Below are 13,062 nucleotides of genomic sequence, written 5' to 3'. Positions count from 1 at the left end.
AAGGCTAAAATGCTGCTAGAGATGTCAGCAAGTGGCAGGACCAAGCAACCAAGCAACACTGGACTCTGCGGATAAGAAACATTAACTGCAGAGGTTTTTTGTCATTCGCCAGGTTTAGACCTGGATCTGAACAAAAAATCTTGGCTTGCCAAAACTAAGAAGACAATTCAGCAACAGCAAATTAAGCTGTTCTAAAAATGCTCTCGCCGCCCCAGATCCCCCACAGACACGTAACCGCCGGCCAGCCCCACGACCCGGCAGGGAGACCAGCCCAGGAGGCGCCTGAGCCCCTGGGCAACCACTCCCACAAGGCCTGCAGCCCCACCGAAAAGAGGCCCGGGACAGAACCCACGGGCCTGGGGCCGCAACCCAGACGCCCCATCCCGGGCCCCCCCAGACCACAGCGTTCCAGTCCCCGGTGCCTCCAAGAGCAACTGACCCAACAGAGCCACATCCCGGCAGCAGGAGCACCACTCCCCCCAACCGCCAGCCAATAAATGAAGAGGGACAGCGGAGAAGGAGAGGGGGAGAGAAAAGGATGGAAGAACAGGGGCAACGGACTAGGGCTGGGCGATATATCGAGATTTTAATATATATCGATATATTTTCAAACACGATATGGTACGAGACAATATCGTTTATATCGATTTAAAAAAGAAAAAATCTTTTTTTTTTCTTTTTTTTTTATTGATTTTGATATAGCTTATTTTGTGACAAATTGACTTGAATGTTTTATTTGAGATTTGCACAAATGTTTTGTTATTTGCACAACTGTCAACCTCAGTGGAAAAGTCTGCCTGTTACTGTCTACATTGTATTAATTGCACAGTGTATTTTAATTTAATTATTATGCAGGAAAGGGATATTTGTTTTATTTTATTCAAGAAACATTTTTATTCTATATATGCAGGCAGTTTATTTTTATTTCATTTGTTTTATACATTTTGATATTGTGCAGACCTCTGTTAATAAATGTACCTGTGTGACATTTGGCACGAGGCTTTGTATTAAAACTGACTGTTTTTTTAAGGGTTTGCCTCAGAAAAAAATGAAGCTAACAGAGATGCTATGCTATAATGCTTTGAGGGAAACCCCAATTAAGGCACAGAAAAAATATCGAGATATATATCGAGTATCGCCATTTAGCTAGAAAATATCGAGATATGACTTTTGGTCCATATCGCCCAGCCCTACAACGGACCAACACCAGAAGTGCCAAGACGGCCACCGCCTGTACCCAACACAGCAGCAACAACAAACAAGAGCACACCCTGCAACAGAAGTCAGCACCAGGACGTCCACACAGGCTCCCCCCAGGATGCACCAGCTAGCAACAAGCCAGCACATGCTCGAAATATTCTCAACTGCACAAATGGTTCATACGTATATCTATACCCGGAAGTTACTCAGAAATGACTCTGATAATCATAGCAGCTCCGTCTGCATCTGCAGGAACGTATTCATCCAGCTGCTGACGTCAACTCTGGCAAACAAGCGATGGTGATCTGAACAATTGGAGAGAGATTTGGCAAAAGGATCCCCGGAGTCAGTGAGTTCAGTATGGTTGAACTTGTGTTCACATGCACCAGTTTGTTGCCTGGATTCAAGACATGACGGATCAAGTTGATACTGAAGGACCAAATCACAGCTCTCTTCATGTTGTTGTTTTCATTCTAAATTGCCAGCAACTATGTGTAATCATCATCATCGTCGTAATCATCATCACCACACTTCCATTGGTCACTAATGAACTTAAAATGTCGGCACAGCTAAATAAGTAATCAAGGTTACCAGCATGCAAAAAGAAAAGTGACTTAATATCAACTCTAATCATCATAAACTGGGTAATTTAAAAAAGGTCAAGACCGCCTCGCTGATATAACAGTAACGTCACCTGAATAAATGGGTAAGAACCCTCATTTTTAATCATTTCTCAAAAATTAGTTTTACTTTCAAATTGGTGCATATTCAAGGCATTCCTCTCTTTTTCATTCGGAATTTTTAAAAAAGGGCTTTAGGTTTCCGCTCATTTGTTACAATGAAATGTGTTTAAAATCTAACTTAAAAGGAGCAAACGAATTACCCCTTTAGTCCACCAGATTATAGGCTCTTAACCTTTTTCTTCTTCTTATAAAGACACAAAGCTATACAAACTTAGCAGTCCGACTCAACACTCAGCTGACTTCAGATGTCCAAATGTCTCTTGTTAATGTGACTGCTGCCTTGCTACGGGCTTTTGTCAGGTTCGGGTATAAAACAGGATAAGAAGCTCTATTAATGCTTCTCCTGTTCGGAGTATTTCAGGTTTCCCCTTCCCGGCCACTTCATCCAGGTCGTCCCAGGCCAGCCGAGAGACATGGTCCCGCCAGCGTGTCCTGGCTCTTCTCCGGGGTCTCCTCCTAGTGCAGTGTTTTTCAGTTCTGGTCCTCTGGCCGCCCTGTCCTGCATGTTTTAGATGCTACCCCGCTTCAACACACTGTGATACAAGTAGCTGTGGCATCTACAGAGTTGTGGAGACCATAATAACAAGCTAATGAGGACATTTAATTATAATCAGGTGTGTTGATGCAAGGCAACATCTAAAAACATGAAGGACTGTAATGGGACATGCTCAGAAAACTTCAACACAGAGGCGTCCAGGATGCATCCTCATCCAGATGCCCGAGCCCCCTCATCCGGCTGCTCATACACTTCTGCTGTAAACGTGTTACCTTTATTTTGCTGCCAAATAGATTCAAATTATCCTTGTAGTTGCTGCAATGTCCTCAAATTCATTTTGTAAGCCTGCCTCTTTAGGAAGGGGTCAAAGCCCTGCAATATTAACACCTAATCCATCCCACAATCTGGTGTAATTCTAAACCCGAACCCTCAGCTGCCGCAGGCACCTTGTAGTCCGGAAATGTTGAAGTATTTTGAAAAGATTTTCCCTATTTTCCTCTGCTTTGCTCAGCTGGTCGAAACAAAGATAAACACTTTAGAAGATCTGCACACACAGACGAACACGAAGACCGCACACACACAGACAGGAATGACAAATTTGCAGAAGTTTTTGGCTGATTAGACACACACACACACACACACACACACACACACACACACACACACACACACACACACACACAAATGTATACACTCCCCCACAAATCTCCACATTAAGTGGAAATTGTGTAAATCAGGCCGCACAAAAGCACACAAGCACACACACCGAGGGTATTGTTGCATTACAAGGTTGAGTCAGAGACTGTCAGTGAACCTAAGCAATAACAGTCAACCAGTCATGTGAATGGAACATAACGCCAACGTACATAAATCCAACCAAAACCTTTTTCAACAAACACAGATCGGGCTGAATCTTTGTCTCTGCACGCGTCATCTTGTTTGTTGTTGGCGTTGTGGGGTGCAGAAAACTTCACCTTCTGCAAATCTCTGGGGGGAGTCATGTGAGCCAAAGCCAGAGGCCATAAAATACAGACGTTAATCAGGTTTTACTGCAGACGCGAGGTGCAACAAAGTTTTCCTGAAAGCAATTTACCAACACTGAAATGGGGACGAGGCTCATATAGTTTTATCGTCAAAGCTGCGGCATGAAAAATAAAGAAGGTGTTATAATGCATCTATTTCCATTCACAAATGTACATTGTCCTGTGATGCGCATTTCACACGATTTTACACAACAAACGTTGAGAAAAGAATTTCATGCAAAAACAGGTTGTTTTCGTCTTATTCGCCCAGAAGCAAGCAGCAATTAGAAGTTTAACTCCTTCTCAAATGTTGAATAAAATCCATCTGAAACCCTTCAAATAAAGATTTCTGTAGTTTTTAGCTTTGATAAAATCCCTACATACAGCCAGGTTGCATTGACAGGTGTGCAACATCACACATTCGCATGTCCTGACCTGATGAAAGATTGTTGCTAAAGTGAGGGGGATTCTCTGTCCCCTTTAGCTGAGATTTCAGAAATTCAAAAATAGAAAAAAGAGCTTTTTAACTTCCTTATTAGGTGTCACTAATCAGAAAAGCTGCACGTCACTCTGCAGATCTCATGCTTCTTAACATCTGGAGTCAGGATGTTCAGGCAAACGTCTGCCTTCACTAATGGGCAACATAATCCCAGAATATATTCTTGCCTGCAGCGAACAGTGGCTTTGCATGATGTGTTCGTGCAGAAACAGAGGGCACCCGCTCGTGGCGTCTGTGTTCACACACGTCTGCTTGTTTCCGCGTGAATTCTGCAGCTCCGAGCCAGGACCAGAAAAATCCTGGTTGTGCAACCTTCATTGTTCCAGGCGTTGTTTGCCTTCGCCCGGCTGGCATGGCCTGTAGCTGCGCCGCGAGAGAAAAAAGGGGCCGTTTCCAGATTTAAAAATAGCTGGCCTTCACATGAGAACCAGGGGATTCCCCATATGCATATACATGGCTCTGTTTTCCATTAAGTCCATCCAGTGTCATCTCCAAACTGCTCTCCATGCACCTTTTCTGCCATCTATAATTTTTCTAATTGTTTTTCAAAACAGTAACCTACAATCAGGTCATTAGAGGGGAGCTTTATTGATGAGGACAATTCATTAGCTAGATTATGTCTGGCTGTCTGAAGTGTCTGAAGCTCTGACACAATTTCCTGCAAGTGGGCCGCAAATAGTTTTATCAATAATTTCACAAGGTGCACATCCCTCAAGGGAGAGAGGGGTGGAGTCTAAAACCACCTGCTATGAACAGAACTGTAAGAACCTGTTGAAAAGTGAGCTTTTGTATTTTGACCAAAGCACGTTGGGGGGTCAACCAACATTGACCAGTCCTTAAAGCAGCACAGAGATTGGCAAGATTTATTCTTGTTAAATCTCTTGTTTGATCCCTCCATCATTCTATCTTCCATCATTGACAGTGTTCTGCAAAATGCAGTTGTTACCTAGACAATAGGAGTGGGGGTCCGAAGCTACTCAGATTTATTTGTACCAATATGAGGAATGGAAGACTTCCAAAGCTTGATAACACCTCCAAAAAGTGATCAGATATTCCTTCAAATGTAAGTCAGACTGATACTTTAACACAAAACCCTCCTTTGTGCTGCTTTAAAAACACTGTGTCATCAAATTCTTCCACAGCCCATCCCAAATCTTTAACCTTGTTGATAAGTTTGCCTAAAATGATCATTTAAATCAGTGTGTCCGATCTATGTCCGTGCCTAAAAGCCAGGAATTAGTTATTTTATTGTTTCAGCAGTGACTGAACTTCTAAAGTTAGTCCAAGATGGACAAGATACCAAAGTACTTTGGGGCAACTGCATTTTGAAATGTTCTCGATGTAAGAATAAAAACGACTTTACCTGACATTTATTTCAGTGCTGTTTAGATATTTGGGGAGGCTACACTGTTCTACTGTGAAGTCTTGGCTTCTTAACCAAAATAACAAAAAACAAACTCTTCATAAAAGCCCGGATGGCCTGACAGATAACGCTTTATTAAATGTTGATCAAATTTAGTTCTTTGATGCCCTTAACTGTGCCTCTGATCGGCTCCACAGGGAGATGCCGGTTCCGACATGATTCGATTTAAAATTTAAAAGAATAACAGATAAAAGATATTTGACATCTTTTTCCACTTGTTGCTTATCACATTTATTTCATTTTTCTCCATCAAGATAGGCGCCTTTTTCCTTGTATGAATACTTTCCGCAGCGGTTATTAAATTTAGCCCATCACGCGTGAACACTGGACAATATTCTGAGCCAGAGCGCTCGCAGGCTTCTTTTCATACACGCTCAATGCTGCACAAATGTAGGTGTTTGGGATAATAACAACAGAGTGAATGGAAAACAGCATGTGCAAAATCGGGAAGAAGAATGGGACAATCACCTGCCCCTTACATGGCCTCAATCTGACGTTTGTTTTATTTGTACCTTTTCCCTAGAATAATGTGAACTTCAATGTCACACGCACTTCGCTTCTTGGAAATCACACCAATTCCGTCCATCCCATATCCAGCATTAGATTCCACGGGGGTTTTCCTTTTCTTTTTGTGACAGTTTGAGTCACACTGATTGTCCTTGCAAACAAAAAAAAAAGGGAGGACGGATGCGTATTCGGGAACCTCTGTCATACAGGCAGCAATTAGAGCCAATCTACCCGATAAGCTTATCTCTCTCATATTTTATGCCTCGACACACAACAACACAGCCAACCCAAATAACTTGTCTGTTTTCCCTGACTCGGTGAAAAAAACTTGTATATATTAAGCACCATGTCTGACTTTAAAACAGGACAAATGAAGACTTTCGCTTTCAGTGACTGGAGCATTTTTCTGTCAAATGTGTTCTTATATGAACTATCATGTATTATTATTTCAGAGCATAAAGGTGGAATAAAACAAGCCACGTGGGGGTAGCCCACCTCCACTGCTGCCCTGCACATTTCACCTCTGTCCAACATCTGCAACCGAGTGAAAGGCATTGCGCGCCCCAGCCTGCGCTGGCCCACTTGGCTCGGGTTTGTAGTTTACACGCACGCAGCTGAGCACGTTGGGTTCAGTGAACGCTTCCGGGCTGAGAGACAGGCAGTGGACTCTTCTTCTTATGAGTGTTTTTAAATTCCGGATAGCGTTGTGTGACAACCCCAGTCAGGCAAGGCGTTTTCCCCTGAATGTGTCAAACCAATCATGCGGAGAGCGCGATGAAGTTTTCCTGAACTTTTTCAGTGAAGCAATTACACGGCATTGTACATCATATGGTGTTTATTATGATAGGAGTCACTGAAACATTACGTCTTAAGCACTTTGCGTGAAGTTGTTTTTCTCTCTCTTTCTCTTGGAATCCCACACACACACGCGCAACAAAAAGCGCACCGCGTGTGCGCAAAAATGCAAAAAAAGAAAAAAACCCGCGCCGTTAAAGCGAAAGCGCAACAGCTCCTTACCTGTGATATGGACATGTTCAGGTAAACAAAGAGGCCGGTGGTCGAGGCGATTTGCAGCACGACCACCACAATCACCACCATCGCCAGCCACATCTTGGACGGCGCTTCCCGGCGTCCTGCCCCGCTCGGCCCGCCGGTCGGGACCATCATGTAGGCGGTGGACTCGCTGCTCACGGACCTGAAGTAATCCTGCTGCTGCTGCGGGTGCTGCTGCTGCATCTGCGGCTGCTGTGCGCTCGGAGTGGCCATGGCATTCCCGACGCATGAGTATAGCAGAAAACCAAAGGGAGGACGCAGCAAAGACAACAATAGCCTCCACAGACTTGACCGACTGACCGAATCAAAAAATTGGAGCAAGAGAAAGTTAGGTGTCCATGCGGCCGCCAGCCTGTTGCAGCTTTCACATTTGGAGCTCAGAGAGGAGGGAGTCGCGCAGGAGAGACGGATAGAGAGAGAGAGAGAGCTGGGAGCTAAACTTCTGAAGTGTCCATGTCTGCTGAGCGCTCAGCTGCTGCAGAAATGTGGGATTGGAGGAGGCAGCTGGAGTTGTGGGCCGAACACCGAGGGAGAGAGGGAGAGAGAGGAGGAGAGGGCAGGCTTAACCTCTTCATCACCCTGGAGCTGCGGAGGAATGCGCCCTCGCGCACGCAGGCGCGCGCGCCCACATGCGGCTTTTTGTTCGAGCGCAGCTCCAGAGGCCGAGACACCGATGCCAAACCAGACACACCACAACAAAAGCATTAATAGATACTTATCAGCGGAGGTCTCCGTGGAAAGTCATTGTTCCCCAATTTCCTCCCCGAAACTGGGAGAAGGCAAAGCTCGAATCAAATAATCGGGATTTCAACATCTCAAGGCTGCTGTTGCATCTACCCCACACACAGCTCCTGAATCATTTTTTATAGTGTATTAAAGCGTTGGGTCTCACCACGGGGATGACATTTATTTTCTTATTAAATGTGTGGTTTTCATCCTTAACCAAATGTGTCAACGACTACTTCTTTTTTGTCTCTGTGAGTATGTGTCGACGTGGGTGTGCGCGCCTGGGAAGCAACAGATTCCCTCGACCTCAAACTGACTAGAGGGCGCTCTTTCCTCGAGGATTTCAGAGGATGTCTTGTAGCAGATGGGGAAGACCTGAGGGGAAACAACTGAAAACCTTCTAAGATTATTTATCTATTCATTTAAGAAAGCAATTTAGGATACATAAACCGCTTTGCAGGAAAAAAAGTGTCATTTTGAAAATGAAGAAAACATGCGACACCCACCTCATGTATAACACTTAATTTCACCTTTTATTAGCGCATGCACAGTCTGCATGCCTCCTGTATTGGCTACTCAATTCCTTATCATTAAGGCATAAATTAAGTTAGAAACTTATCTTTTTCTAACCCAAAAAGAAAATTGCTTTATACTAGATTGGTTTTAACTTAGCTTAACTTACCCCAACACATTCCACTGGTTGACATTCATGCATGTGGGGCATCCATCCCAAAGACAAGAAAAAAATAAATATATAGGTGTGACTCTCTATTACTGTTGAAAAACTACAATTAGCCGGTACCGTTCAATCCATCCATTATTTACATCCACTTTTAGTTTTTTAGGGTCACAGGGTCCTGCTGGGGCCTTTTGTTTATAGGCAAAGGCTGGGGTACACCCAGTACGGATTGCTAGTCCAAGCAGCGCCACATTCTTAGAAAAGAAGACCTTTTTAAAATATAATGCATGCTATTGGAAAATACATTCCTCTGTGCTCAGGAAGCTCTGCGGCTCACCCAGGATTTGTGCACAGATATTATGTCATACAAGACACTGGACCCCTGTGTTGTCTCTGTGTTGATATTCAAAATTAACTCTTTGGACTATGACTTACGAAAAAGCTAAAAGAGATCTGAGGTGTGTGTGTTTGTCCAGAGCTGTTTATCTATGATGGGAGGCAGACGAGCCGGGAGGCGATGTTGGATCGCTGCCAGTCACAAAGAGGTATGAGGAACTCCTCTCATCTTGAAATGCTGGTTTGGTTAGTGAGCCATCTCAAAGACCAGCCTCCCAGACTGTTTGAACAAGAAAATTGATCCAACATCAGCTGATTCAACAATAAGACACCTCTGTGTGTTACCTACTGCTGTAGATGAGTAGTAGATTTTTTATTCGAGGAAGTTGCATCTGGGATCTATTGCTGTTATCAAGGCCATTGGTTAAGCAGATTTTAGAAACCTTTTTAGTTTTTTTGTTTGTTGGTTTTCAACCGGAAAATGTTGTCCAAGGTTTAGAAGAGTTGGACACCAGATGTGAAAGCTATCCGATCCTGCTGGGACTTCCTCACATGCCTGTACTCTTTGGACCTATAAGCTCAGCTTTGGACACTGTTGATCACAGTATAATGATAGACAAGCTGCATAAGATGGTGAGTGTCTCTGGATCTGTCCTCGATTGGTTCACTTCCTACCTCACTGACCAACCCAGACTGTGTCAGCAAAAGCTTCCCTGTCCCCCTGCCATTTAAATACAAAGTTTAGCAACATTTCCTATCATCTTTACGTTCATGATCTCCAGCTCCTTTGCTCTTTCCATCCAGATTATCCCTGTAGTCTCACTAAGTAAAATGTTGTTTAACAGTTATTAAGTCCTGGAAACAAACTGTATTCAACCAAGTTGAACCAAGTTTGCATAACCTCGGGGCTCATTCTGGACAGTTCTCTGTCCTTAGATGCTCATATTCAGCAGCTGACTCGTGCAGCTTTTTTCCATCTAAGAAACATTGCAAAATTAAGACATGTTGTTTCGGCAGAAACAGGAGCGATTATTCATGCTTCTTTTTCCCTTCACAGCTGGATTACTGTAATTCTCTTTTTTCTTGTTTGAACAAAAGATGCCTGATCGGCCTCCGGTGTGTTCAAAATGCAGCTTTTTTCTTTATTGTTTTTATCTATTGCTATCATGTTTTTATTATTGTGTTTTTATGCTAAAGCACTTTGTGACTGATGTTTCTATAAATACATGTTATTTACTCTTGGTACATACTGTATCTTGGCAGTCAAAAAGGTATTTGAAGACATTTTTCAACACACTGCCCTGAAACCTCTTCTTGCATCTACAAGTCCACCATTCAACAAATTTAGATGATTATTTCGGTGATAATGCTGTTAACATTCTGCAAAAGCTTTTTTAAATTATTATTCTTCCCGGTTACCATCAAATCTCCAGTGTTTATCCATGAAACAATGTCTTGCCCGAAAAGACATTAATCACAGACATCGTCCACCAGGAACACCTTCAGAGTCAAGGCGCCAGTGCCAGATGGAACCTGCTACGGATTTGGGATACACCACCCAAAATATTTATTCTGAGGGGGAAGCAAAGCTCGGGTGTACTTGAAAATGGCTTCAACATATTGCAGAGCTGTAAAGCTTTCATACCAGAAAAGGTCATCCTGAATGCATGGGTGAGTTGAAAGATTATTTCCATGAGGCCAAGACATAGTTGTGGACAGTTTTCACCTTTTCAGGTTTGAATTTGAATCAACAGGGATGGGCATCCAATGAAGTGTTGCAGATGTTATGCTCACCTTTCCTTTTTGCAAATGCATGTTAAGATGTTCAAAAGTACATGGTACTTGTTTTGGCATTTGTTTTGAAAACAAATCTCCATTGATCATAGATCAGGTATGCAAGCAGGCCAGTCCAATACCTTTACGCTCTTCTTCCCCAGCCACATCTTTGTAACGTTCGCAGAGTGTGGCTCCACTTTGTCTCAATGAAAAATGCATGTATGTTCCTGAGAATATGCTATTTTGATGCAGCATATGTTCTTATAAAATCTCCATGTGCTTTTCTACATCACTGCTGTCATCACAGGGATGTACATTTCAGTTGCTTAAGACACTGATACAATCCCTCATTATTGAGGAGCTTGAATCTTAGACTTTTGCTACCGATTAGAGTCTGGATGTTTTTTTTTCTTTTTCATTTTTGATCTGGAGGACACGGGACCCATGTTTAAATAAGAAAAAAGAAAAGATCTGGAATATAGATTAATCTCACCACAACACACGTTTGCATTATGACAATCCATCCTCAGCTTTTTAGCCTAAAAACGTCAACACTGCCTCTGGACAAAGGCTTCCCAAAATGTTTCCTTGCCTACACGGTTATAAATGAGTTCTTGACGAAAACTCATTCCTCCATCTAAAGGACTGAGATCACATATGTCTAATTGTGGTTTCAGCTCTTGCACTGATTTTATCATGCATTTGCTGACAAGCTGGAGATCATATGTCCATCTTTGGGATAGCTTGCATAACATGTGTTGAGTTATGGAGGCAATGCCTCCTGTTGTTTTGCCTGCTGCATCCTTCCCAAGGAAATACGGTTTCTACTGAAAAATAAACTCCTTTGGCATATTATGTGAACTGAAGATGCCAAAGAAAAAGAAAAAAAAAACAGTGCAGAATTTTGAAATATTATTTTTCTTAAACTACCAGGAAAAACAACACATTTTGGTAACGCACACATTTTTGAGAAACTAACATAGGCACACTGGCCATTTGCAATTCTAATTGATACAGATTAAAGGGTAATGGAAATGTCCCGGCTTTTAAGATAAAAACAAAACAAAAATAAAACCAAGACAACTTAGAGAAACCAAGACAAAGAATGATAATAAATGAATAAACCACAAGCCCTCAGAGACAGGTCTACTGTAAATAAAACCAAACGGATGAGCCAAACGTAGAAACAAAACATCTTCAGTGGAGCACAACTGAAGGAGCAGGCGATGGAGTTCAGAAGGGCACGGAAAATACCACAAATTCACCTGTGAACATTGGATAGCAGACACACCTAACAACAAACTCAAAAGGACAACGCTGAAGGACCGGAGTAGAATAAACCTGTTTTGGTAAATTCAGTCCTTTGGGGAGCAGGAATCATGGCTAAGGATCCTCTAAGACTCTGTGGTGGCATCTGCCATCGTCCGATTCACTGGAGAAGCAGCATCACAATTGTAGACAGAAATAGACTAAAGGAGAGAGCAAAGCATATATATTTACTTTTAGTTTACTTTTTTGGGTTAGACTAGTTTTACACCCCCCGTCCCTTTGTTTTTTAGTAAAGTCACTTTGCATTGTCTTTTTTGTTCTCTTGTTGCACCGCAAATTGCCCATAGTTAGATCAATTCAAATCTAACTTTATATAGAACTTTTCATACAATAGTAATGCAAAGTGCTTTACAAGATAAAATCAACATTTAACTTAGACAAACTCATACACTCATACACTGTGGTTAAAAACACATATCTGCTCATTTTTAACTAGATAACAATAAACTAAACCACACTAATAAAATAAATACAATTATGTTAGAATAGATGAATAAATGATGGTCCCTTTAGAAGAGGGCTACATCCTCCTATTTGACCTTCAGTGGTTCAAAGATCGCCATCTTTTTCTTGTCGTATTGGTTTTAAGAATTTTAAAGCTCATTTCCCTGAGTTTAAACTGGGAAAGGTCAAAAGTGGCCACAGGCATGCTTCGAACTCATAGAAATAATCTCTCCACTCATCCATGCATTTACGATGACCTTTTCTGACCGGAAAGCTTTAAAACTTTGGAATCCGTTGCAAACCGTGTAAATCCAAAGTACAACATGGGCTTTGCTTCACCCCGAGAAGAAATATTTTGGGTAGAGTATCACAACTCCACAGGACGTCCCATCTGGCACTGGCGCCTTGACATGTGAAGGTGTTCCTGGTGGATGCTGTCTGAGATAAGCTTCTTTTTGGCAATGCATTTTCTTCTGGCGGCATTTGCCTAAAACTGAAAAAAAAAACAACTACAGAGATTTAACTGGAACCAGGGAGAACAACAGATCAAAACAACAGCAGAATGTTTCGGTACAGGTGCTATAAACCGTCCCCTTTCTAGGTTTTTTCAGCCATTTGTAGTTTGGTCAAAACAACCTATGGCACTTCCCAAAGTGATGGCAGAAGGGGCCCTTAAAATTTCACATAACCTTAAGTTGTTTCAGGAAGCTTCCAATGTCTTTTTTTATGCCAAGATGTGCACTGATAGTCCAGGAATGTCAAGACTCTCAGCAGGAAGAGATACGTTTAACATCTGGTGTACAAACCTGAGGAGCTTGGGATCTTTTTT

General features: G+C 42.4%; 1 protein-coding gene across 2 annotated transcripts in view; it reads right to left on the bottom strand.

The window, feature by feature from the left end:
* tnfsf10l (TNF superfamily member 10, like) overlaps positions 1-7,515 on the bottom strand; it is an 81,345-nt gene extending 73,830 nt beyond the window's left edge. Inside the window, exon 1 of one of the 2 annotated variants that reach the window (XM_061709681.1) lies at positions 6,908-7,515. In XM_061709681.1, coding sequence (XP_061565665.1) covers positions 6,908-7,156 — 249 coding nt within the window. In that variant the 5' untranslated portion in view covers positions 7,157-7,515. The remainder of the gene's footprint in view (positions 1-6,907) is intronic. The other variant, XM_061709680.1, reaches the window with a different exon arrangement.
* Between the last annotated feature and the right edge of the window lie 5,547 nt (positions 7,516-13,062).

The sequence above is a fragment of the Cololabis saira genome, chromosome 20, assembly GCF_033807715.1.
Source record: "Cololabis saira isolate AMF1-May2022 chromosome 20, fColSai1.1, whole genome shotgun sequence".
Lineage (NCBI taxonomy): Eukaryota > Metazoa > Chordata > Actinopteri > Beloniformes > Belonidae > Cololabis > Cololabis saira.
This window is presented reverse-complemented; position numbering and strand designations above follow the sequence as displayed.